Source organism: Eumetopias jubatus, unplaced genomic scaffold, assembly GCF_037043125.1.
Source record: "Eumetopias jubatus isolate StellerSeaLion01/CBP00866 unplaced genomic scaffold, mEumJub1_p1.0 scaffold_9, whole genome shotgun sequence".
NCBI classification, from domain to species: domain Eukaryota; kingdom Metazoa; phylum Chordata; class Mammalia; order Carnivora; family Otariidae; genus Eumetopias; species Eumetopias jubatus.
In genome coordinates, this window is record NW_028274815.1 from 75988389 (window position 1) to 76006759 (window position 18371).

The 18371-nt window shown below is 39.6% G+C and overlaps 1 protein-coding gene across 1 annotated transcript in view; it reads right to left on the reverse strand.

Annotated features, from left to right (window-relative positions):
- Nucleotides 1-17707, reverse strand: part of DYNC2LI1 (dynein cytoplasmic 2 light intermediate chain 1) — a 39046-nt gene extending 21339 nt beyond the window's left edge. The window contains exons 1-5 of the mRNA XM_028103845.2: nucleotides 17688-17707; nucleotides 15702-15816; nucleotides 5439-5473; nucleotides 2819-2888; nucleotides 1010-1098 (exon numbers count right to left, since the gene is read on the reverse strand). Coding sequence (XP_027959646.2) covers nucleotides 1010-1098; nucleotides 2819-2888; nucleotides 5439-5473; nucleotides 15702-15816; nucleotides 17688-17695 — 317 coding nt within the window. The 5' untranslated portion in view covers nucleotides 17696-17707. The remainder of the gene's footprint in view (nucleotides 1-1009; nucleotides 1099-2818; nucleotides 2889-5438; nucleotides 5474-15701; nucleotides 15817-17687) is intronic.
- Between the last annotated feature and the right edge of the window lie 664 nt (nucleotides 17708-18371).

An 18371-nucleotide genomic window follows, 5' to 3' on the forward strand; every position in this document is an offset into this window, starting at 1 on the left:
TATAAACACTGAGGACACAGAGAAATCCCTTGGCACGTTAGCAGGGGTTATTTTTCAGGTGATTATGGGTGCCCTTACTTTCTTCATACCTTTCAGTGTTTTTCCAAGATCTCTATACAAGAATATACTACGTTTGTAGTAAGTAAAAGCCAGTTAAATTTCTTTAACAGAAAAAATATCACTGGACAAATAAAGCCAACATTATCAGCATCCAGCTAGCTTATGGAAAAACAATTGTTCTGTTAACCAGAAATAATTCCATACCCTGAAGATCTTAATAGCGGAAATGTAACAAATAATTGTCAAGCCCTTTGTATTTGGTCCAGGCAGCCGCAATGGTTTGTGTTAAACTCTGACAAGAGTTAGATATTTCAGATGTAAAAATGTGTGTTTTCCTTGGCTAAGACGCATTCCCAGGAACACTGTGAGAAATGTCACAATTTTCCACATCTGATTTGGCCAACATGTGGGAGTCATTGTCAGGAAACACAACCAAAGAGTTTGAGGTTTTCCTCAAGTATCTATTTCTTCAAGGTCAGCAAATAGACTTTCTCCATCCTCTAACTCATTGTTCCCTTGGGTAAAGCTTCTATGGTACTAATTGGCATTAAATTCAAAGGTAGACTTAAATATCCAGCTGAAGAGAACACTCAGGGCTGAATTAACTCACACTTGGATGGGTATTCAAAAGAACTAAGCTTTTCAAATTTAGGTTTGCCAAGTGAATTCATTGCTCAAGTGTTATTTGACATATTTTGTTTGTTCATTTGCAGGCTTGCAAACTGCGTTACTGGTCGGAAGGCCAACTGTCAGCACAGGCCAAACCCTGGTTCTTTTAACATCTCTTTGAAAGCATTACGTTTTAAGCACACAGAAAGGAAGAGAGTGTAAACCTTCAGCAACATAAAACTGCCCCCTCAAATTCTGATTCCCAAAAGCCCACCCATATTCATCCTGTGGACGCTCCTGAGTACTTACTAACAACTGTTTCTGGAGCCGGCTCACTTACCGTAAGGTATCACTCGTGATTGGTATGCTGATTAAATCCAATAAGGAGGTTCCTCCACCTAGTTCCCAAAAGTGAGCAATATCTTTTGGCTGAAAAAATAGGTATTTTTCATATGAAAAAAAAATATTTTTTATTTTTAAATACTTCGTAAGTTCGTAAGTTCATTAGCATCAGCCAGTAATAATTATGGATACAAAATATTGTAGTCCTCAATAAACCTTTTCTTGGCAGTCAAAACTTTCCTTTCTCTATCCCATCCCTCAAAATGCGCTGAAACATCTATTCCAAAAAACAAGGATGAAACATTGACATGGTAGGTGGGGAACAAAAAGAGACTGAAAAACTGCTTCCCTTTTTATAGGACTCCTAAGCACTGGGGGATTGTAAGGGTGAGGCAGCCATGCAGCTTGGGAGTAAGAGCATCTGTTCCAGGACAACCTTCTTGGGGACTGCTAACCAAAAAGGCTTCTTTGCTTCCTCCCTGCTGCTCAGGAGCCTTCGTGACACCACGACTGTGTGAGGAGCTGACACAGTGCTTCCACTTGAAACTCTTAAGGAACATTAAATCTGAGAAAAACATCAATCTTCCAGAATGAATATGGAAAAGCCCAACTTGCCAACACAAAGTTTAGGAAAAAAAAAAAATCACATGAGTTTTTATATATCTATTGCCATTAACCTGGAAGAGACAGATGGTCATTGAATTGAGTTTTAGATGAGTATATATATTTTTTGACAAATTATCTCATAATCACTAAAACTGTTCTGCTATTGATATTGAATATTTGCTGTTAATATCTGAATCACTAATGTTTATGAGGGAAATAATTTTTCACTGAAAAATCTCCCTTGAGTCACAGTTTGATGAAGGAGAGTTTTTAGAGCTCTTCTCAAAAGTGAAGCTCTGAAAGCTGTTTCAAAGTTTCCAATGAAAAGCATAATCCCATTTCTATGTCTTCACTCATATCAAAATTCATGTGAGTCACAAAAATAAGGTTTTCCCACATCTCACTATATTATGTTATTTCTTTTCTTTTAATCTCAGTCTTAATAACCAACTTTCATTGGTGAATCTAGCAACAGGCAGTTTTAATTCTTACACACTGTCCAATGATCAAACATTTGGACTAGATTAATCTAAAAATTTGCCTGTGGTACGGGACAAGTGGGGTATGATTGTTCTTCCATACACCTAACTCTAAGAAATGACCTCTTCATGTGAGAACTCCAAATGAGGATTCTATTTCAGATTTTTTTTATCCTTCTAAAATATGTCATAAACTCTCCTTCTGTCCTGAATAACCTCCAACTTTCCTCTAACTAGACACTCGAACAAGTGAAAATAGGATTATAACCAATTATGGCCTCCGGTCTCAAATAATATTACTAACTTCAAGATATATTTGTAAAAATGCTAATAATTTGGATCTTGAATAGTATATTTTCAAAAATATTCTACAGGTCAAACTCATATTTTCAGCAGATATTTTGGGGAGACAGGATGTAACAATATTATTCCTACTTGAAAGAAGAAAAAGTCACATTAACACAATTAATATGTCCAAAAAAGTTACAAAGGAAACTTATTCCAGCATTTTAAGGTAAAACCAACAAAAAGGCTAAATTATTTTCACAGTTTGGGTTGGCTTCACATCTGCTAAGGTGCATTTGAAGTTTAAAAGCACATAGCTATGAAGTGTACAGCTGGACATTTTTATTGATTATAGACAAGATGAAAATATAAGACAAAATCGGCATTATTACTTCTCCATCCACAGGCATAGCAATATCACTTAAAAAGACACTCACTACATTATGCCCTTTTGCTCTTCTTCCGTATGTATATTCCAAAGCTAAGGTTGGTTTTGGTGGCTCATCCCTGCACAATAAAGACAGATAGTATTACCATCATGGGTTTTCTTATGCTATCATATTACGCAATTCATTTTTGCTTCCTCTTAAAAACTTGTTCTATTAGTAGGGAAGTTACTTTGTGGAATCACACTGAGGTAAAACTAATAAAAATTTTACATAAAAAATAAATAAGCCTTCACAAAACCACCTTCGAGGATTTTAGTCACAGCTGCAGAGATGACTAATGGCACATGTGTGATGCGGTAGCCCTCACAGGCACTGTCAGGGTGAGTGGAGAAGGTAGTGTGGCTGCCAGGGGTGGGCGCCGTGTCAGGGCACAGCTCTCGGTGTTCAGGTCATGTGGGAAGCTCTGTTAGCAGGTTTGTGCTTGGCCCTGATGTGGGGAGCTGGGAATCTAATGATTATCGATTCAGTGGAGACATCAATGGAAGACTTGAATATAATTCTCTATCTTAACTCATGGCTCAAACAATGGGCATTTAAAATAATGAGACCTGCAAACTACCAAATTATGTCAACAAGTCTTAAAAATGGACAAATGATTTGATGAATTATTGACACTGTAGTTATACTGCTTGGTAAGCAGTTTTATGGTATATATCTACTTATTTATTTATTTCATTTTTTATTGTAGTGAAAAACATGTAACATAAATTTACTTAACAATTTTTAAGTGTACAGTTCAGTAATGTTAAGTATATTCACACTGCTGGGCGCCTGGGTGGCTCAGTCGTTAAGCATCTGCCCTCGGCTCAGGTCATGATCCCAGGGTCCTGGGATCGAGCCCCACATCGGGCTCCCTGCTCCACGGAAAGCCTGCTTCTCCCTCTCCCACTCCCCCTGCTTGTGTTCCCTCTCTCGCTGTCTCTCTCTGTCAAATAAATAAATAAAATCTTTAAAGAAAAAAAGGTATATTCACACTGCTGCACAAACTCTCGAACTTCATCTTGCAAAACTGAAACTCTATACCCATTAAACAATAACTATTTTCCCCCTCCCTCCAGACCCTGGCAAACAGCATTCTACCTTCTGTTTCTGTGAATCTGACTGCTCTGAGATACCTCATAGAAGTGGAATCACACAGTATTTGTCTTTTTGTGACTGACTTATTTCACTTAGTGTAATGTCCTCAAGGTTCATCCATGTTGTAGCATGCATCAGAATTTTCTTCCTTTTTAAGGCTGAACAGTATTGGTATATATCTTTTTGAATTTGGAGAACAAAGAGAAATCATTTTTAAATTTGCAACTTATATATTTATCTTTATTAAATATTTTGCATATCATCCCTACAAATATCTTTTTTTGATACATATATAGTAAAATATTTGGTTGTATTTCCTAAAAGATACTAATTTGCTTTTGTGAAAAGAAATGCTACTTTTAAGACAAAATTTATAAGCTCTGATATTTAACATACAATAGACAGAACTGTCTTTTTTCTAAGTAGACTGTCAAGGAACTGAAATTCATTTCAGTGTCATATTTCATCCTAAGCTGATACTGTGTTAGATGACTTATTTGTAGAATGAAACACATATGATCTAAAAAGAGCCATGATTCCTAGGGATGGAAAGATGATGCAGGTGTTACTATAGATGGTTCTTCTAAGAAACCATTTTGTTGGTGAAAGGAATTACACAAAGTAGTGATTCTATTATTTGAATTCTTTAATAGTACTTTTCAAAATGGATGATGATTCTTTAATGTGACCTTGAGACAAAATTCCATCTATGTTGATGTTTTTGGAGAAGTTATAAGAAACAGGTACTGGAATGAAGGGATATCTTTTTTTTTTTTTTAAGATTTTATTTATTTATTTGACAGAGAGAGACACAGCAAGAGAGGGAACACAAGCAGGGGGGCAGGGAGAAGCAGGCTCCCGCAGAACAGGGAGCCCGATGCGGGGCTCAATCCCCTGACCCTGGGATCATGACCTGAGCCGAAGGCAGATGCTTAAACAACTGAGACACCCAGGTGCCCCTGAAGGGATATCTTCCAAAATCAGTTAAAGACTTTCAGTTTCCTTCAATGTCCACTGATCATAATCCCAAATCTTACTCTGATGGCCATATAGAAGGTTAGGAAGTATAAAAAACAAATGGTAAAAAATAGTTTGAAGACGAATATTGTGCTTCAAAAATGTTTCCATGAGCAATTTAAAGATAATTAATGTTCAGATAATCATAGACTAGGTAAAATAATAAATCAAATACCAGAGTAGCACAGCCAAAAAGCAGGTAAGTAGTATCATAGTTATGTTCCTTTCTTCCCCAAATAGGAAAATTCCGCACTAATTCTGTATATATACATACATATATACACACACACACATATATATATTTATATATACAAAAAATATATATATATATTTTACTGACTGTTGTTTTTGTCTTTAAAGAAGATCTTAAAGGCCATACTAAGGATTCACTAAGAATTAAGTTATTGTTTGGGCCTCAAAATTGTTCTCCTTCCATATGTCTTTTAGAATCTAACTTGCCCTGTACAACTAGAATAAACAGAAAATGTAGTCTAAAGGTTAACATAATACTTACCTGTCAAGACACCTTAGAATAATAGTAGTCTTTCCCTGGAAATTAAAAAAAGAAAGAATACTGTGTTAATGTCATCCACATGTAAAATTTTGTTATTGTTCATAATTGTGGCCAAAAATAGATTTTAATCACTTGAATGATAAATTACCTGGAAACTAGAAACTTTCAGAATTGTTCCTAAGTTTGATAAGTGGAAAAAGTTAACTGTCAACTTTCCATCATAGTGTAACTACACTGCTATTATTATAATTATAAAGTCCTGCAGATGACAAATACTAGCAAATCATACCTCACTTTAGTGGTCAACTTGGCAGCTGTCTGAGATTCTCTCTATTCATCAATGCTAATTACTGGTTAAGCAGATGATTAGTGTCTTCCAAAATGTTTCAATTCCAATTGTTGAAGTGGAAATAAGAAAGATAACATACAAATAAAGGACATGCTGCAAATATGTTCAAAGTAAGCAATCCAGATACTGGGTTAGAGTTTATTTATTGTTTTATTTGTAGAGAATAAACTTATTCTAAGTTTCTTGTTAGGAGTCAGAAAATATAGGTTCTGGTCATCTCTGCCACTAATCATGAAACTTAACTTCACATCTCAGGGATTAGCTCAGTGGCTTAATCACTGATTTCTTTTTAATAGTAAAACTTAAAAAAAAAAATCTCCTACAAGAAAAGAGATACAAGAGAAGCAGCACGGGAAGCTCTAATGGAAGAAGTCTTTAAGTAGGTTCCAAGGAAAATGGTTCGGAAAATACTGGACTGACAAAAACATAGAACATTTGACTAGATATGTTTTTTTCCTAAACACCTGTAATTTTTTTTTACCAAAAAAAAGATGATCACAAATAAATTACTCTAGATTATATCTGGGATATGATCAAGTTGAATGACTTTTTTATAATGGGAAACATAAATAAATAATTGAAATAGGACCAAAAATGTAAATTATTGAGGGATGTTTATTGGCAGGTATTACATCAAAGTGAAAGACTAGAAACCACCTAAATGTCCCCAAATAGGAGACTGGTTAAATTATGACAATCCTTTAATGGAATAACATGCAGCTATTAGGAATGATGATATAGGAACATACTTACTGACATGGTAAAACATTTATAACAGATTAGCATAACCCTGTTTTCAATTTTTAAAATATCTTTTCCTGCTTCTTTGAGATCTACATACATACATACACATACCCATACATAGATTCAGAGAGAGGCAGAGAAACACACACACAAAAATAAACAGATCCAGAGGGATATCACTAAGCCAATAGTGAATGTTTCTAGGTGATGGATTTGCTGGTTATTTATTTATTTTTAAAGATTTTATTTATTTATTTGAGAGAGAGAGCATGAGCAGGGGCAAAGGGCAGAGGGAGAAGCAGACTCCCCATTGAGCAGGGAGCCCACCGTGTGCTCGATCCCAGGATCCCAGGATCATGACTTGAGCCAAAGGCAGACGCTACGTCATTCCTCTACTTCATCTCATCATGTGGGCGTTTTATCATCCCAGATCATCACAAGGGTGAGTACAGTACAATAAGATATTTTGAGAGAAAGACCACATTCAACTTGTATTATATTGTTGTAATTGTTCTATTTGTAGTTATTATTGTTAATCTCTTACTATACCTAATTCATAAATTAAATTTTATCATAGGTATACGATGTTATTACTATCTGCAGTTTCAGATATCCACTAGGGATCTTGGAATATATCCCTTGCAGACAGGGGGAGACTACTGTACCTAAAAAGTAAGAAAGCATAGAATCAGAATGAATGTATTTTAGAATTGGAAGGAATCTTAGATATAATTAGCCGATTTTCTCAAATTCTCATGGTTCTATAGTGTTGATTTAAATTCTGATTGTAATTCATGTAAATGTATAGTACTACTTGGTGTAGTACTACTATTTGGCAATTCCAAATAAACAAACTCAACTCGGCACTGAAATAAACTTTTAGACTATCATTAAAATACAATCCAAATTTTTAAAAATCACTAGTGAACTATTGCCCCCTGCGAGTGGATCCACAGACTCCTAGTTTTCCTGGTTCAATAAACACTGACCTAATACAAGTTCACTCAGAGACTATCAGAATGAATCCTATCTTTCCTCCCATTACCTCAGTGACATTGGAAGTCTTTTTCTCTGACCCGTTATCCCTGGAGCTCTTAAGTCCATAATCCTCTATGCATCCCTTCCCTTCTTCCAAAATCCTTCCACTCTATAGCTCCAGCTCCATGATTAGCAAATTCCCCAGTAACCTCAACTTCTTCAGAATGTTCTCTCCACCTGTTGGCCTTACCTAAAATATGGTTGCCTCCAGACCACTTCCTCTGCAATCTTGTTAAAGAAGGCTAGTCTTTCCTACCACCCTATGTACTTCAGCGCTCTCCTTGCTCCCCAATGCCACCTTAATTATTTATTTATTTTTTTAAAAGATTTTATTTATTTATTCATGAGAGACACACACACAGAGAGAGAGAGAAGCAGGCTCCCCGCTGAGCCGGGAGCCCGATGCGGGATTTGATCCCAGGACCCTGGGATCATGACCTGAGCCGAAGGCAGACGCTTAACCATCTGAGCCACCCAGGCGCCCACCTTAATTATTTTTTTAAAGATTTATTTATTTGAGAGAGAGAGAGAAAGAGAGGGAGGGTGAGCGTGAGTGGGCAGAGGGGCAGAGGGAGAGAATCCTCAGGCAGACTCCCCCGAGCACGGAACTGACACAGGATCCATCCCACAACCCATGAGATCATGACCTGAGCTGAAACCAAGAGTCGAATGTCCAACTGACTGAGCCACCCACGTGCCCCTCACCCCCGCCACCTTTAAATAATTATTCTACTTCCCTCCTTTTGCAAAAGCCTTAGAGGCTTGTCCCAGTCTACTGTGATGGTTGTTGGCCATCTCCTTTAGCTCACAGTCTCCCTTTCTCTCTCAGCTACTGTCATTAGTCTTGTTAACTTCACACCCACGTAGGCATGGGCAACCTACCTAACACGCTGACCTCTCAGTGCCTTTGCCTCCTCACAGAGACACTTTCCTTCACTCTACTTCTACCATACATCACTTCCAAGGTTACATCTTGAATCATTTCACCACTGGAAACTACACTACTTCTAAAATCACACATGCAAACACATTCTCCAACTACTTCTTCAGGAACACTCTGTGTTACCCACAGTAACAACTCTTTGGCCTTAGTGAAAGGCCTCAAAAGTCCACTGACTCGTCAACTTTTCTCCTTCTCCATCAGCTCCCTCCTACCTCCACATCTCTCCTTTTCCATTTGCAGTTCATAGTTTATCATTACAATTACCCTTTTTTTTTTAAAGATTTTATTTATTTATTTGAGAGAGAGAGAGCACGAGAGGGAAGAGGGTCAGAGGGAGAAGCAGACTCCCCGCTGAGCAGGGAGCCCGATGCAGGACTCGATCCCGGGACTCCAGGATCATGACCCGAGCCAAAGGCAGTAGCCCAACCGATTAAGCCACCCAGGCGCCCTTGCAAGTACCACCCCCTCCCTAAGCTTTCTAGCTGTGTACTGCGCCCACTTGGCAAAAACCAACCCTGGTAAACTCAATCACCTCCCTTCTCCTCCATGCTTGTACCCGTGGGAGTGAGTGATGATGGAGAAAAATTATACATGCTGTGCAGAATGGTGTCACCTAAATTCTTAATCGCCATCATCAAAATGGCAGTCAGCAGTGACGGGCAATCCTGTCACATTTGTCTAGTATGTTCTCTCTCCCATGTGTTGTAACGGCTATTTCATACATTTTTCTTGATTCTCTCCTCAGAATACCCACTTGACCCTTTTCACCTGAATCACTCTTTCCTTACTTCCTGCTCCTCAAGCTCTGGACATCAGCCTCTCTTAAGGAGGCTTTCCCAGTCTTCGAGCCTCTTGGGCTGAGTTAAGAGCCCTTGTTTCCATCATAGCATTTGTTTCCTGCGATGTTGTACAAGCACTAACACCTAAGTTCCTGCACAGCGGAGTACATGTCTTTCATTTCTGTTTCCCCAGAGTCGGGCACATAGAAGATGTTCAACAGACGTCTACTAAATGGATGAATAGAAGTATGGGAAAGAGAGAGAGAAGGCAGTGAGGCAGTTGTTTCTTTGGTAAAGGGTGATTACTATTAGCTGAACAATAGAAGCATTAATTGCTTGCTTCTCTTTATTTTTCAAAATACCATTCTGCATAAAGCACAGAATCAGATACTTTAAAGAACAATATCCTCAAAGGTTCCACCTATGTCAAAAGAGTTTGCCAATCTTCGAAAGCAAAATTAGTTTTGATTTACATAAATGAAAATACCCAGCTTGAATATGCCACATTCTACTATTTTAAAAAAAGGGTAGCTTCACAAACAACAAAACACGAATGGGCTCTCACAACAACAAAGTCTAGAACAACTGTTACAGAGAGTGACTAGTGGGGGTGCTGGTGGGACATTTCAGGTGTGAGCATTTGTGTGCTGGTGTCAGTAACTAGTACTATTAGGATAAGCCACCTTAAAGATATGAAAGTAGCTTCTTCTCTATACAGAATATTTTCTGTAATAGGAATTTACTTGTACCGTAAGACTATTAATAGTTTACTCATTTTTTTAAAATCCATGTATGCATCTATATGGCAGCAAGTAGGAAATTGGAAAAGTACTGTATCCAATGCAGAAATCACTCTCCTCACAACAGTAAACTCATGAAACCACATAAATTCCAAGATCTTGGATCTGCAAGCCTCGACCTTTTTCACAGAGTGTCACCGGGAGTTCTGCCTTCCTGGCAAGAACTGCTGTGGGTCAAGGAAAGCCGCATGAAGACATGATACATCTGTTCTTGCTCTGTATGGCCACTTCCAAAACCTTTTTGTCTCCTTGGCTAAGTAAAACAGAAGCTTACAATGAGTGGGGAGAGGTCTCTTCCTACCAGTCAGTCATCCTGGGGATTGGCTGCTATATTTCCCCCATGCTTTCCACAGTAGCAAATAGCCCTGCTGAGCAGGGAGCCCGATGTGGGGCTTGATCCCATGACCCTGGGATCATGACCTGAGCTGAAGGCAGACGCTCAACTGACTGAGCCACCCAGGTGCCCCCAAAATTATTTCTTAATTAACTTCCTCCTTACAGTGCACAGTTCTTAAGTCCTCAAGTGACATAACGTGGTATTCCACGTGAAATCAGCTCTCTGTGGATCTGAAGGGTATGCTACATATATCAACTCAAGGATTTTAGCTGACTTCTCCTAATTGTGTGGTGATAAATGACATTACTAGAGCCAGAGATAACAAACCAATTTTATCTCAAGTGCCAAAACCTTCCTGGAATGCTACGGATTAGATGTCATCTTCAGGCTCAGTAGAAAAGGATGCCGTGATTAGTAAGATGTGTGTGGAAGATGTGTAACTAGTATCTGCTCTCTCTTAAGAAACCCCAGGAAGCATCTTCTCACAACCAGATTATATACTGTGGAAACTGGAGAAAGAAAAATTTAGAAATCAAGTCATTTCCTTCCCACTTTTCTTCTACCTAGAGGATGAGGTCTGGGATGAGAACAGAAGCTCTGGGAAATAAAAGGCTAGTCAGTTTTCTGGCCCATACCTTAAGGTACTGAATGATTCATCACTTGATAAGAGAGGAAACCTATGTCAAGAGGATGATAAGACTATGCCTAGAGACTTGACAATCTAAATTAGGGTGGAGGGACGCTTGGGTGGCTCAGGGGGTTAAGTGGCTGCTTTCGGCTCAGGTCAGAATCTCAGGGTCCTGGGATAGAGCCCCGTGTCAGGCTCCCTGCTCAGTAGGGGGTCTGCTTCTCTCTCTCTCTCTCAAATAAATAAAATTAAAAAAAAATCAGAGTGGAGAGAATGAGAGAAAAATGCCCACATAAATTGAGATGTCATTAGGTATAACATTAAGAAAAATTTTAAGACAATAATGGAAGAGGGTCCAAGTCATTCACAAGAGGAAACAGCTGAGACAAGTCCCAGAAAGAATAGTTACAAGCGACAGATACACAACAGTGCAGGTAATAATAAGTGCAGTATTATCACAAGGAAGCAAAACGACCTCATCTCAATTACCAAAACTTGTGGCATGAGACTTATGAGTACAATATACTGGTGTAAAGGAATAAAGAGAGACAGAAGGGGAGAGAAAATACAGCACACTTTGTGTATTTATATGGAAATTTACAAACATGCAAGAAGAATGCATTTGGTGCATTTGGGTGAAAATAAAGAGCAGAACAGATGTAATCTTGTCATGGTAATTAGACTGTTACCTGACTGTATTAATATATGATATCTCATGTGCACATCTCTAGAGGAATACAGATAAAGTCTGATAGTGAAGAGGATATCAACGATTCAAAAAAGTGCTTACATCAGTTTGAATTCAGTTTTCTGTCACTCCTAAGGGAAACAATTCAGACTCAAATAGAAACTAGGATCAGAGAAAGGTTAAGTGACTCATTCTAAGGTAGGATTCTATACCCAGATAAACATTCAACCCAGAGTGAGGGAAAATAAGGGAATTTTTAGACATGCAGGGTCTCTTAAGTTTTACTTCCCATGTAATGCTTTCCCAGGAAACTACAAGAGAATGTGCTCCATCAAGGTAAGTGAGTAAACCAACAACAGGGGAGACACAGGATCCAGGAAACTCAAGTTCCAACTCAAGAAAGAGGCAAAGGGAATTCCCAAGATGCTGGGGAAGGATGGTAACTATGCAGCTGATTGTGTGAACCACAGTACAGACTAGCACAGTGGGTTAAAAGGTGGCAGGACTCTGGCTGGAGAGGGGAACTTTCAGATGATCTGATACAACTGCCTAGATGAAGATTATACTGAATGCCTGTTGGGGATTGTGGAAAGAATCAGCAATATGTAGCTGGGGAGCCAGCTTCAAGGATGGTCCCGAATGATCCCCCTTGCTGGTTGTATTCACACCCAGGTGTGGTCCCTTACACTGTACCAGAGTTGGTCTTTGTGATCAATAGCTTATGGCCGAAGTGATGGCACGTCACTTTCCAAGATTAGGTTATAAAAGGCTGCAGCTTCTATCCGGGGCACCCGCTCTCTTTTGGATCTCTTGCTCTGGGGGAAGCAAGCTGCCATGTTGTAAGTAGCCCTATGGAGAGGTGTATATGTGAAGAATTGAAGCCTGGCCAACAGTCATCAAGGAAATGAGGCCTCTTGCCAGCAACCATGTCAACAAGCTTAGAAACTGATTCTCCAGTTTAGTTGAGCTGTATAATGACTTTAGTCCCAGATGACATCTTGACTACAACTTCATGAAAGACTCTGAGCCAGAACCACATAACTAAGCTGCTCTCAGATTCCTGGCCCTCATAAACTAGGTGAGATAATGTTTGCTGTTTTAAAAGCTGTTATGTTGGGGCGCCTGGGTGGCTCAGTCGTTAAGCGTCTGCCTTCGGCTCAGGTCATGATCCTAGGGTCCTGGGATCGAGCCCTGCATCAGGCTCCCTGCTCCGTGGGAAGCCTGCTTCTTCTCCCTCTCCCTCTGCTGCTCCCCCCTGCTTGTGTTCCCTCTCTCACTGTGTCTGTCAAATAAATAAGTAAAATCTTAAAAAAAAAAAGCTGCTAGTAGCAATAAATAACAAATGCATATAAAAACTAAGGTACATACACATCAAAGCTAAGCAAATAAAAAAACAAGGCATTTAAAAACTCTGAAAAAGTTACTCAAGAAAAAAAAGTAGGGGCGCCTTGGTGGCTCAGTTGGTTGAGCATCCAACTCTCGATTTTGCTCAGGTCAGGATTTTGGGGTCATGAGACTGAGCTGCACGTCGGGGTCTGTGCTGGGTGTGGAGTCTGCTTGAGATTCTTTCTCCCTATCCCTCTGCCCCTCCCTCTGTGCACACGCACTCTAAGTAAAATCTTTAAAAACAAAACAAAACAAAAAAAGAGGGGTGCCTGGGTGACTTAGTTGGTTAAGTGTCTGACTTCAGCTCGGATCATGGTCTCAGGGTCCTGGGATGCTGTCTCCAGGACCCTCTCCAGGATCCTCTCTCTTTCTCTCAAATAAATTAAAAAAAAAAACTAAAAAAAAAAAAAAAAAAGAGGGGCACCTGGGTGGCTTAGTCAGTTAAGTGTCTAACTTCAGCTCAGGTCATGGTCTCAGGATCCTGGGATGCTCTCTCCAGGACCCTCTCCAGGGTCTTCTCTCTCTCTCTCAAATAAACAAGCAAAACCTAAAAAAAAAAAAAAAAGAGGGGTGCCTGGGTGGCTTAGTCAATTAAGCATCTGCCTTTGGCTCAGGTCATGATCCCAGGGTCCTGGGATCGAGCCCCACACCGGGCTCCCAGCTCAACGGGAAGCCTGCTTCTCTCTCTCCTTCTGCTGCTCTCCCTGCTCCCCCTACTTGTGCTCACACTCTCTCTGTCAAATAAATAAATAAAATCTTAAAAGAAAGAAAAAGAAAGTAATCCATTTGGCCCAGCAGCAAACAAGTTTTAGAAATAATAAATTAACATATTGATTTAGTTCCAAATTATAACTATGTTGCAGATGGGGGCTAGAAGTGAGCCTTTAAAAGGGGCACCTGGCTGGCTCAGTTGGTGGAGCATGCAACTCTTGATCTCGGGGTTGTGAGTTCAAGCCCCGTGATGGATGTAGAGATTACTTAAAAATAAAAAAAAAAAAATCATAAAAAAAGAGCTAGAATTAAATACTCTTCTACTATTATCAAAAATTCAACAGATAATGTCTAACATTTTAAGTCTAAAAATAGCCTATAAGCTATTTCATAGATAAAGAAGTAAATTATTAAAAACAACAACAACAGTAAAAGATATTAAAAAGGCTGCTTTAAGGAGAGGTCCTGAACAATGTGGAGAGGTTCGGTGATTTACTTTATGCACATTTTAAACCACGTATGTGAATCACTTTAATAAAAGTAATTAAAAGTACAAACAGACTGTAACAAAGGGCCCAATCTAAGAAAATTAAGGACAAAACAGCATATATGAAAAAAACAGATCTCAAGCTCAACCTTAGTGAACAGGGTTATGTGATTACTAGAATTTTCTATTCAATAACAGGAGCACAGCATCTGCAAAAAGAGAAGCTGGCAGACCTTCTAGTCTACTGCAGTTAAGCAAAACCTCCAAAGTTCTACTCCCTCCTGAGAATTACACATTAGTATAATTCCAGTTGAGAGTTACTAAAATCATGACAGAAAATCCGTGACTGATATGGAATCCATGACACAGAAGGTATGACTGAAAGAAAAGATATTAAAGCTGAAACAGACTCAGGGAGACAAAGTGGTTGCCATTAATTATTTGAAGGGCAATTTAAAAATATCTGAAGGTTTAAAAAGCAGAAGAAAAACCAGACCTATTCCTATACTGTTTCAAGTCAGAATTAGGACCAAGAATTAGGACCTTGGAATTAGGAATACCAAGTATCTGTATACTTTTACAGGTCAGAATTAGGAACACTGGAAGTTACAATGAAACTCAGGTTTTCTTGTAACTAGAAATTAAGGAAAATGGAACAAGGCTGCCTTGTGGAAGACAACTTCCCCATTGCTAGAGATAGTCAACCATAAACTATACAACCACTGTTTATAGTGGTTCTTACTTAACCTTTTTGAAGGTGCTAGAATGCTGGGAGAACCTAATTTCCCATAAAAACTCACTGATACACAATCACACACAATTTTGCATACATTTCTAGAGTTCATCAGCCCTAAGACGTACCTCCATGGACCCCAGAGTAGAAGGCTAGAGTATCTACAGGTTTCCTTCAGTTTCTGTGACTCCTTCAGTTAAGATAAATGAAGGGTAAATGTATCATACTGTCTCTGGCCCATGTTTCTGTTATCTATATGTGTGTTTCAGCTGTACAGGTTACCAGAACTATGGCCATCAGATTAGCATTTACGGTGCTTTGGGGAAAGAAGACTCTTCCGCCAGGTGGTCTAACTTGAACAAGTTCTCCTCCGGGCTGCTGTGGCCCACGTCGGAGCACACCACTTGACAACAGAAGTGCCCAGGCTGGATGTTAGTCCCCATTCACCCATGCACAGGACACCTTCATACAAGGTATGAAGGTACAACCAGCTCCAAGGTAACCAGCAGGCCAGAGACTGGTTATCTGACTGAAGAGCTGAAGTATCCAAATTTTTACCAAAGTATTAGAATGAATTTTACCATTGGTTGTTAAATCATCATAATACTTGGGGGAAAAAAGTAGGAAAAAAGTGCATTACCCCATTTTTACTTCCAATGAAGAAAACAGATTTTTCTCCAATTTCAAGTCCATCACCTTCACTTCCACTACTTCGTTTTTCCACTTCGGCTTTTGCGATTTCCCAGAGAGTTTCACTAGGAGAGGCAGAAAAATAAAATTTAGAGAATCAAAGGGAATGCTTTCCAATATTTATTTCAAGCTCAGAGAAATTTTACTTCAAATTTATAAAACAAATCAACATTATTTCCTGGGGGACAGTAAGCTGATAAAACCTCTGAGGATTAGTCATTTTCTTTGTCCTGGTTCATAGAAGAAAGCTGAAAATGATAAGCAGAGACTTTGTCGCTAGGATTTGAAGCTGCCTTATTTTGGGACTTCCAGCCAAGGCTGAAAGCTGTCTGAGTTAGTTTCTTAGACATGTACATGAATGTACAAAGAATTATGGGAATCTACAACTTGAAAACTACCAACATCTAGGAAAATGGGGAGCATGTAAAACCAGCATACCAAACAATCTTTGTTTTCTGAAATTTTTTTGTTTTTAAATTATATTTCTGGCTCAAGATTCCGTTTTAATATATAAAACATAATGAAAGAAAAAAAATCTAAAATCACATTTTGAAAATCATCTTTCCATTCATCTCTCTACAAACATATGTATTTTTTCACAAATAAGATTATATCTTTTTTTTTAAAGCCAAAATGAAAAATGGAGTATTGAACTAAAAAAATACAGACAAGATTTGATGTGTTCCAAGCATGAATCTGCTACTTTCTACATATACCAACTTGGGCAAATTATCCAACCTCTCTGGATCCTTCATTCCTTTATTAATTCAACAAATATTTATTGAGCAGCTAATATATGCAAGCTTCTGTGCTCTTCCCCAGGCTTACTTCTGTTTCTTCTCTAAACTGCCAATAAAGAACACCAACTTTTTAAGATTATCACGACTGATTGTCAAAATGTGATAATTCATTTCATTTAGGGCTTGACCTAAATATAATTATCTAAAATTATTGAGAGCTTATAATTATTCAAGACACAGGGATGAAGAAAGGGGCTATAAAAGACCAAGAGAGGTGTCCCTAAATGTCTGCACTTATTTCACAGGTGAACCCCCTGAAAGTCAGTCCAGGCCTGTCTGCTCTTCATTTACACACCATTCTTTCAAAACGTGATTATCTGCTTTCCAAGCTCCCAGCAGAGAGTAGAGCAGGAGGTGCCCCTGGTGGAAATTTGTAACTATAACCATGTGCAACCAATTATCCCACGATGGGAAGTAAGCTGACAATTTTTCACATTAAGGTTCATAAACTCAACAGAGATGAGGCCATGATCCACAGGGTGAGAAAAACAGATTTATCCTGCTCTGTGATGGACTCCAGAACCTCTCTCTGTCCCTGACCTCCTTATAAGTTGTTCAGAGAAGGTTCAGGTGTGATCTTGAGAGCAGGAAATTAAAACTGACATCACAGAACTGAAGAGCTAAAATATATTTTACAGGCCCCCCTTTAAACGCCATCTTACACTTTTCACATAGCTTTCTCAAGTTTCCCTCATTTACTGTTGTCCTGAAACCCCGCACCAAGAGGGGAGATGCGGAGAACTCTGAGGAGGTGGCTTTGTGGTCTAACTCACTGCCTGAAGCCCTGCTTCTAGAACATTCCTTGGCCTGCAAGAAATTTTTACTTAATAAGTTAACGGCTGGAGTTTAATGATCTTTCAAAATCTTAAGTTTTCTACTCGGGGAACTTTTCTACCTGTCTGTGACTGAATCCATATGCTCAAGGGTAGTTCCTAGGGATCCTTGACCATCCAGACGGGTTGCAAGCAAAAAAGATCCAGAATTTTCCTCCACAGGCAGGACCTCCTGGGCTCCTCTCCCTAAATATACCCCCAGCGGCCCTCCCTCCCCTGCTCCTTCCAGGTGGGGTGGAAAGAGGAGAAAGCCAGACTCTCGAGGGGAGAGTAAACCGGGGGCAGGCAAGGCTGCGGGGATACCTGGGCATCGTGGCTCGACAGCCCCAGCGTCGTGGGCTCAGCGTTTGGGGCCAGCTTAAAAGCAGGACTCCAGCGAGCTCCGAGACCTGCCGGATTGTGCGGACTCTTGGGTTGCCATGGGAGCGACGTCGCAGGCTGCGTTGCGTGCGAAAGAGGGCATCATGGGAAATGTAGTTCTCAGCGTTCCTTTTACAATTCTTGCTCACTGCCTCGTCCTCTATGTGAGAGAACGAGGTGATCCGTCTGACAAACCTGGAACCTAAAAGCTCTGGGCTGGAAGTGTTCTTTTACTTAAAAAGTATTCTACTGGGGGGCACCTAGGTGGCTCAGTCGTTAAGCGTCTGCCTTTGGCTCAGGTGAGCCCTGCAGCCCCGCACGGGGCTCCCTGCTGAGCGGGAAGCCGGCTTCTCCCTCTCCTTGTGTTCCCTCTCTCGCTGTCTCTCTCTCTCTCTCTGTCAAATAAATTAAAATCTAAAAAAAAAAAAAAAGTATTCTACTGAGTACCGGACTATATGCCAGGGATGTCTGCTTTCTCTCTTCAGTTACTTTTCTCTCCCCGCCAGCAACACTTGGGAATGGAGGGTGAAACAAGCTGAGCTGAGCTGTTTTCTAATGGCTTAGTAGAGGCAAAGAATATTTGTCACTGAGGGCGCCTGCGTGGCTCAGTCGGTTAAGCAACTGCCT